We start from the raw sequence: 8,759 nt of genomic DNA on the forward strand, positions 1-8,759 counted from the left end.
AATCTTGCTATAAAATTTGTCTGGACACTTTTCATGTTGTGAATATTTTGGTGTATTTTAAACATAGCCATTCTATATTTTCTTAGTTTCTCAATCCTAACTGGTCGAGGCCAAGCCTTGGTGTGGGATGTTTAACCTGTTATGTGGGAGTTTAACTTACTTTAAAAAAAATCTAAAAACTAGGGTTGCATGGTCTGAATACACTATTTTGGAATGAAGCATTTGGCCGATGGTTCTGATTTTATTAGTTTTCTTACATCTCTTTCCCTTCAGCTTTATATCTCATATTAATTTATTTATTTTTACCCTTTTCCTTCCTTCTTTTACTAATTATGAGGGAGCAGTACAATCAATAATGTATGAATCATACTAGGACACATTGTCTCTGTAAAATTGGATATTTTTCGTCCCAGGAGATTGAACATGATGAGCTTTACACATAGCATTCCTTTTTTTTTGTAGTTATAATTTACAAAATATCAATTCAGCAAATGACTAGAGTTCAAAACACTGTCCCAACTAGCCCTTCACAATGACATACTACATTTGCAGCAACAACCCCAAAACTTGATTTCTCGACTTTCTGGAACGTCATGATTATTGCAAGAAAATATCATTGTCAGCAGCTTGTCAGTGATTTTATAGTTGCTGGTTCTGACTCCTCAAACAAAGTAGCATAATCCAGTTGATTACCAAAGCTGGAAGAAATCTGACTTTGGAGTTAGAATCACATGACAGAAAGGGATACACCAATACTGCTTTCATTTGCAATTACATTTACAAATAACTTTAAAACCACTGTTTATTGGAAAGCTGTTTAGAAATACATGTTATTGGGCAGAGATCCTTTATAAAACTGTAGCCTCTGCAGGGCTTTGTTTTTAGGCTATGGGAGAACACATTAGAATTGATAGCAAGCACTCTGCAATAAAACCAAAATGCTGCAGCAGTATTTTTTTTTACTTGCACAGAATACAAATGTTTTGTCAATTCATATTATATTTTTTAATATAGATGTCAGTGGACTTTTAATGGGTTGTCATTATCAGGCTGATGGTCTTATCACTCAAATTTGTTGCTCGTTACCTGGCTCTATTAACTCATACTGTAGCTCTTGATATAGAGGCGGACAATGATACAAATCCTTTTAATTAACCATTTTCTAAAGGTTATTGTCTAACTTGTATCTAATAGGCTGGTTGTTTTATGTCTGTGGATCTGGCTTTTTCTGATTCATTTACTGTCTATGTGAGATCTTGCCCTATAATAAAGTAGTGTTTTTAGTTTAGCCAGTGATGTTTATCTACCTTAGTGTTTCCCATTTTGTAGACTTTAACATCAATACAAACCCGTTCTAATCATACCCTATAATAATGAATTGACAAATGACATTCCATTGTCAAAGCACCTTAAATACAGTTTCTAATCAGAGAACACCGCATACAAACAGCAGCCTTATTTTATTTTTGCCCCATAATATTCACTTGTTTATTTAGAATATATTACGCTAAAGGCACCCTATATATATTTATATTAACGGAGAACCCAGGATCTGCAAGGGCTTGTTACCAGAGGCCATTAATTTTCCAACAGTAAAGGTAAAGATACTCGACCATCCTGTATATAGATAGATAAATATTTATGAACAATATTTACATTTTAATTTTTTTTCTTTTACTAATATAGATGTGCAGTGAGTATTTTGCTGGCATGGGGACAAAAACATGTGAGGTCTCAGCAGGGGTTATGAGGTCACAGCAGGGTGCTGGGATGTTAGTTCACAGTGGGGTTATATTGGTCCCACTCTTCCATCCCCTCAGCAGTTCACTAGAAAGGTTAAAAAGTGCACCATGTATTGCCCGTAAAGTAGTCATGTCTAGTGCCTAACTAAAGCTCATTTCATATCTTTCTATCACTTCATCCTCTCCTCTAGAATCATTCACACCCACAATTCAAAAACCTAATTTTTGAATTATCTGTTACTCTTTTTTTCCATTTTGATTCCCACGCCTTACATTTATCTCCCTTAATTTCTCAATTTCATAATTTTTTTCACCTGTTCTCTCTCCACCTTATGCTTCGTTCAGTCCCAACTTAACTTCTGCTAGAGTTTATCTTTCCCTTTTTTTGGCACATAAGGAAGAACAGTTTGAGTGCTCTTGTCACACACAGTCTGGGTACTGCAGTTTCTAGTTCCCTTCCTGACTCCAGTAAGCCCTCCAGGCTTGCTTTTCATCACAGCACAAGGAGCAGTTGCCCTAGGGGGATCCCGTGGAGTCTCCTGACCATAAGGAGGATCTTCACTGTCATCACAACAGAGTGCATGGTACAAAACTTTGTCACTGAACCTCACTCTGTCCCTGGAGCCTGAATTTTTTGATGGTGGGGGTTTCTGTTGTGCAATAGGAATCTCCTCACTAGAAGAATCTGGCCCATTAGGGGTGACTCCTCCATTGAGCAGTCTGAAGTCAGGGGGACGATCTGATCCATCCCCAGAATCTGAGGGTGTTGAAGCTTCCAGGAAGGAGCAGAATTCCCAGCTGTCTGAGCTGAGAAAGTCCAGAGGTCCCAGGTCACAGAGAGGACCACCCTTTTCACTGCTAGATGTACTGCTTACAGTTCCTGGGGTCCAATCATCAGTGTCCAGCTCAAATTCAAAGTCCGAGGTAAGTCTGTCTATCTGCTCCACAACCTACAACAAACACATGTAAGTATCCGTTCTTCTATAGAATTCTCTATAAAAATGAGAGGATGTATTATTCTAAAAGGCTGTATCCTAAAAATTTAGAAAATACTAGAAATAAAAATAAATAATTAGTTTTATTCCCCCATATTTGGTTTATTTCAAGCTACCATTTGCAAAACTGGCACAGCTCTACATGTCAATGGGAAGAAGTCATGTCGCTTATTTTAAAAATGTCATACCTAAACTCAACGAGCATAGTAACATCTCTGCACAGTGTCGGACTGGGATGCCAGGGGCCCACCAGAAAACCTTAGGCTGAGGGCCCAGTTTCCAAATGATCATACTTCTTCTCCTCACTCAACCTCTTTATTCTCCTAGTTTTTTTTTCTCTACATACTATACTCTATTCCATTATTAAACATCTTTGTTCCCATAAAGAAATAGGAAATGACCATGAAATAGGCCAAATGGTTAGAAGCAAGAGGCCCACTGACCTGGAGTTTTTCTGGTATCCAGGTGGGCCAGTCCGACACTGTCTCTGCACATACTGTATTTTAATTGATGTGATTGTAGTCTCCATAAATGGACCTGAGCTTATAGTTTTATGGTGCTTCTATAGGAACAAATGATAATGTACATGCATACATAAGCTTTGTGAGATGGGATGAAATGGGATGAGAAATATAGGACTTGGAATCGGGACACTGTCACAATACTATATATGAGCAACTAATGGCATTATAATAATAGGGTAAGTGGGATGAAAATGAATCGGAAGACCAGATGATAACGATTTGGTCAATAGGGAGGATTTAATGGGGTCAGTAACATGAAGATAATGAGAACATCCAATGAGAAAATGAGGATAATGAGTTTGGACATTCCCTGGAATGCAGATGCTTATATTATAAGCATGACATAATAAAATGATGTTGCTAATTATGTGATTTCCTTGGAACCTAGCTGTGATGAAGGTGATTTCAAGTGGAATAATAATGATGGCATTTGCATTAATGGAATAATAATGTGTATGTCATCTCCTGTGGGTCAGGAGTGACAAAATAAAAGCATAACCAGTAGCAAATAAAACAATACAGTTTAAAGTAGAATTTTAAGTGACAGTCTAAGAGTTACTAACTGTTACTTAGATTGCATTAATAAGAAGTTGTGATTCAATTTTTTTTACTATTGTATAAAAATGACATCTAAGATGGTAAATGTGGGTGCAAGCATGATAAGTAATATGGTGACTGGAACACACTTCTGGCAGTTTTTACGTCATAGCTGCATTTATTATGGGAGGACTGAAGGGGAGGTGGCCACCACTTTGCAGGTACTGCTGCCTGATGAAGTAATACCTTTACTTGCTTTTTAAATTGGAACCAAATCCCAACAATGGTTGGGCTTTGAACCAGTCCAAAGCCAATGCAGATTTTAAACTTAAGATTTGTGCCTCCAAAAGTGACCCTAGTAGACCCCATCTTCTTTTCTGCTGATTAACAACACATGTTCTGGGCCACTATCAGTTGTCTGACCTTCAGAACCAAAAATATATACAGTAGATATACAATACAGAATTCACAATACACGGCTGATAAGTAATTATCTCCTATTCATGTTATTCATAGCAATATCAAAAACCCAGTGCATTCCACATCAGAACCGATTCATAGTCAGACCTGTAGCATCGGCTTCTATGAAATATACAACCGACCAGTCAAGTTGCTGGGGTTTGCACCAGATTCTTACCTCTTTCAGCTCTTTGGCAACTTCCTTGAGATCCCGTAAGATTCCTTCTAACTGACCAATGACAGCACGGACTCTCCCTCGGATTCTCTCCCTCTCTCCAGCTCTGCCAATGCGTATCCCCTGCTCCGTTGTCCTCCCCACCCCCCGAGAGCACATGATTCAGAGAGAGGCCTCCAGCCTCCTCTGCAGCGACTCTCCACTGGGGGGAGATCTGCATCTTAACGTCTGCACCCCCTATGCCCCTGTACCCCCTCCCTGTTCACAGCTGCAGCCGACTCGTCCCAGCCCTCTTTAAGAGGGATTTAAAGTTTTTATAAAATCTCACAGTCTCTGCCTCTTTGGTGGATTGTATATGTGAAGAAAGTCTTTGTTTGGCAGGAAAGTAGATCTTGGATTATTTGTGGATTACAACCTATACATAAAAAATAATAAAAGTCCCGTAAATAAAATTTTTATAATATATGAGAAACATGAATATTCTGTAAATATGTGATGTCATCAGTTATAATCGGTGGTTGGTGATGTCATTTGAATCACACCTCACTTTTAAAATAATACGATATTTCCTGTTGTGAAACATAAAGATATTAGAAGTCCCCTCAGCCTTTGGCCTTGCACCTTTATAGAGTCCTGGAACTCCTCTATGAATTTTAAATGAAAGTACTTTATTCTCTATATTATAAGATCAGAAAAATATAATTTTACAGTTCTGACACTCATGTATGATGAGAGTTAAAGCACCTTCTCTACAGTTTAAATGCTTATTAATGGGTGTGTCCATAGTAATGTGTGTGTATGAATAAAGCCACAGATATCATACCAACCAGGGAATTGGGTATGAGACCTAGAGAATGGGTACATATACTGTAGCTTCCAGACAAGAAAAGTCTCTGTGTCCTGCAGTAGCCATTATGGGAGTTGTACAACGTAATTCATCAGCAGCTGAAGGGAAACAGCTTGGCCATGCCTTGCACAATGTCACCTTGTTGTCATGTAACATGCACAGGACCAATAGATCAGAAATGCAGGCTCACTATTGAATGAGACATTTTGCAAAATGACCACTCATACAGTATATTAAAATTAAGCTAAAATTTACTTCTTTTAAAAACTTAAATAATATAAGGTGTTGAATAGATGCTTTATATTTATTTTTTTCTAGTAATTTATTGTATTTAAAAATGCCATTAAACATATTAAGTATATAATAAACTCAGCTATGCTTGGTAACCATTTAAGTCCCAATTTCTTAACCTCAAGTCCCCACATATATTTCTGGATTCAACATAATCGTGTAAAGCATGCTGGTAGATGCAGGCCAACATCATCTGGGGACCCAAGGCTTAGGGTTCAAATAATGCTGCATTTCTTTAACTGATTGTATGCACCACCCATCTGATCAACCAGGGACTAATAAAGATGAACTTAAATTGGCCCTTTATGTTACTGGATTATGCATGCTCTAATTATTGATAGTATATTGTGAGCAATCCAACTTCTCATTAAATAGAACTGGCATGTTTGGCCTTCAAGTTGTTGTAGTGGACAAACAATAGAAATAGCAAGATATGGTTAAGTTATAAGGATACATTGCTCAAAGGTTCTGGGTTACTGGCTGGCTCCATAACAATTAGTTAGATGTGTTAGTTATATGGGACCATTTTTATAAAGAGGGGGCAAAGATGGACTAAGAGCAACACAATTTTAATGGAGAGAGTAATAATTGAGAAAAGCAGAGCTCATAGACACCTACATATGCCTATAGACATGCCATAACAAGCATTTTAGGTGGCCAAAGTAGAACTACAAGATTTTAATATACTAATTATTGAAAATTATTCTCTTATTCCACTTTGCTCTTTAGACTACATACTTCTGCTTCCGTTATCCAGCCGTTCATTTTCTATATAAAAGCATGGACTCATTTAATTTTGTATAGCATAATATAGGTAGGGCAAAAGGAATATATAGCACCATTGGTATAGAAATACATATATATATTGAGATATTAGTAAGTACATTTAAATTATCAAAGAGAATATTTAATAGAGCAGCTAGGAAAATGGTAGGGAAATGCTGTGCAGAGTTTTAGGATAAGTGTGCAAGTAAGGTTTTATGAATAAAAGCAAATCAGTTATTTGACAGTCACTGCAAAATCGATTAAGTGCTCTGTGGGGCAGGGACTCAAAGCACCTGAAATTTAGGGTATGTGAACCTGCATCTATGTGTGTTTATATATGTGCCATATGCATAGAGGAACTTAATATAATTAAACAGACATGCAGAAGGGTTAATTCAATAAATAACATATGAGAGAATGAAATACATTCTAGATGCGTTGAATTCAGGCCACTGCAGCAAAGAGACATTGCTCCCCAGAGCTTACAATTCATATATATATATATATAATATATATATATATATATATATATATATATATATATATATATATATATATATATATATATATAGTCTGTTGTTTAAGCAGAGTATTAATATGAAATAACACAGAGGAGCAGAACGGACTCTTCTGTGAAATGAAGGAACTGTAGATGTATCTAAAGGTTTTAATATCTGTGTATATATTAGGTTAATTTGAAAATTTAGGAAGCCTCATGTTCCTTATTTTGCTTATGTAGCTTTCCTTGACAGACCACATGCAAAACTGCACAGAAAAATGCATGCTGTATTCAACCTTACATTCTTCTATACAGGTTTAATGTAATTCTGTCTGACTATGCAGTAGTCCAATTTATCCCTAATATGTTAATGGAGCACATCCCTGAGAAGAGTAAAGTTAGGTTCTTAGAAAGATAATTAGCAGTTCGCACTATAAGAAAATAAAAAGAATAAATAAAATACCTGTAGTTCTTCTCAGATGATTATTCTACTGCTTGACTAGATGTCTAGTTATTGGTACTTTGGGTTGGGTGTACTGCACTCCATGTATTGCCTCCCTCCCATTTTCAATCCCATTGACTCTTGTAGTTCAAGTTTCAGTGGTAACCTCCCCTTTGCCTCACCTGGCAATAATAGCAGTTGAGCCCTTTATATTTATTTGGCTGACCATACTAATTTCTTCTTGTCTGGTTTTCTTTTCCCTCAAGGGTAAATGCAATCATGTCACTGATAGGGATGGCTATTCCTCACAAGGCCTCCGATAGAACAGCTGCTCCCCTGCGTTACTGGATCCAGACATCATGCAGGAAAAAAGGAAAAAAAAAATTTAAAATTGTGAGTTACCTCTTCATTATTACAAATGTTGTACTTTCCTATATTTCATTCTGTGCTGCCTTCCATTTCTATTTCCTCTGTTTCTTCCAGTCCATCCTCATGTCTTGTTGTTCTCTTCCCATGCTTTCTCTCTCCCTCTATTGCTTGCATTTCTTCCCCTCCCCCAGCCACTAATTTGCCCCATCGCTTCTGTTCTTTTCTATTCCCTATTCCCTCTTCTCTTTCCATTTGCCACTTTACACTGATTCTGTGTGAGCTCATTTTTCTACTGTTTTCATAGATTTTTATCTATCTACTTTATTTTTGTTTCCCTTCTGTTTCCTTAAATTAGCATCTCTTTTAGTCTTCCAATCCCTATATATCTTAAGTCTCCTTTGCAATTTGCTTACCTTCACCATGCCGGTGTTAGAGGGCCTGTATCCCCTCTGTTCTGCATTTGTCTCTCTCTCCCCTCAGGTGGATGGGAACACACACACAGTTCAGGCCTCATCGCCCCTGCTCTGGTGCTGATGCTGTAACACAGTTGAATCAGTGCAGGATGCTTCCGCTCTCTGCGACATTCCTCCTTCTCTCACCCTTTCTCCTTCTATGTCTCCAAAGCTGTTTTATGATAAGTGTCGCCCCTCTTCCTTCTATTTCTCTTGAGGTGGATACACAGCTATGTCACCCAATGTCGCCCCTTGCAAAGCACAGTGAGCTGAATATGTGCCCCAGCTCAGCCTAAGAGGGAGGAGAGGGAAGGGAGGGTTAGTGGAGAAGTGGGAGGGAGTGATACTGAATGTTGGTTAATATTCTCTGAGCTAGAGACTTGCACACCATTACCAATTAACCCTCCCATCCTGCAAAACACCCAGGGCTCACAGAGATTTGCACAGCATCTTTACATTGATTTTTCCCATTAAAGCCTGCAGGGAATTCCTCTAAAATCCCTTACCCTTGCTAGTGGCCTAAAACACAGTGCAGAACATTTCCTCTTTAACCGCTTGACTGCTAGCCTGCAGCACAACACTACTTCATTCGTGGGCCCACTTAAATCAACAGACAATTGCTTTAACTTATCCCCTGTAGATTGTATGCTCTTGCTATTTTT

General features: G+C 37.8%; 1 protein-coding gene across 3 annotated transcripts; it reads right to left on the reverse strand.

Moving 5' to 3' along the window:
• Positions 1 to 382: 382 nt before the first annotated feature.
• On the reverse strand, positions 383 to 8,431 carry insyn1.L (inhibitory synaptic factor 1 L homeolog). Of its 3 annotated transcripts, XM_018251168.2 has the most exons (4): positions 8,059 to 8,431; positions 7,459 to 7,620; positions 4,436 to 4,847; positions 789 to 2,692 (listed from the first exon to the last, which is right to left on the reverse strand). In XM_018251168.2, the coding sequence occupies exons 3-4, from the start codon at positions 4,589 to 4,591 to the stop codon at positions 2,105 to 2,107; spliced, it is 744 nt and encodes a 247-aa protein (XP_018106657.1). In that variant the 5' UTR covers positions 4,592 to 4,847; positions 7,459 to 7,620; positions 8,059 to 8,431; the 3' UTR covers positions 789 to 2,104. The 3 variants fall into 3 exon arrangements, with proteins under 3 accessions (NP_001088740.1, XP_018106657.1, XP_018106659.1); XM_018251170.2 differs by lacking the exons at positions 7,459 to 7,620; positions 8,059 to 8,431 and adding an exon at positions 7,298 to 7,431; NM_001095271.1 differs by lacking the exons at positions 7,459 to 7,620; positions 8,059 to 8,431 and having other exon boundaries at positions 383 to 2,692; positions 4,436 to 4,651.
• Between the last annotated feature and the right edge of the window lie 328 nt (positions 8,432 to 8,759).

The sequence above is a fragment of the Xenopus laevis genome, chromosome 3L (genome assembly GCF_017654675.1).
Source record: "Xenopus laevis strain J_2021 chromosome 3L, Xenopus_laevis_v10.1, whole genome shotgun sequence".
Taxonomy (NCBI): domain Eukaryota; kingdom Metazoa; phylum Chordata; class Amphibia; order Anura; family Pipidae; genus Xenopus; species Xenopus laevis.

Bases quoted from the DNA above. Each gene is read 5' to 3' on its own strand.
- insyn1.L (NM_001095271.1), bottom strand. From the start codon at position 4,591: ATGTGCTCTCGGGGGGTGGGGAGGACAACGGAGCAGGGGATACGCATT. The intron at 2,693-4,435 runs GTAAGAATCTGG...TGTTTGTTGTAG, and splicing joins TTGCCAAAGAGCTGAAAGAG to GTTGTGGAGCAGATAGACAG.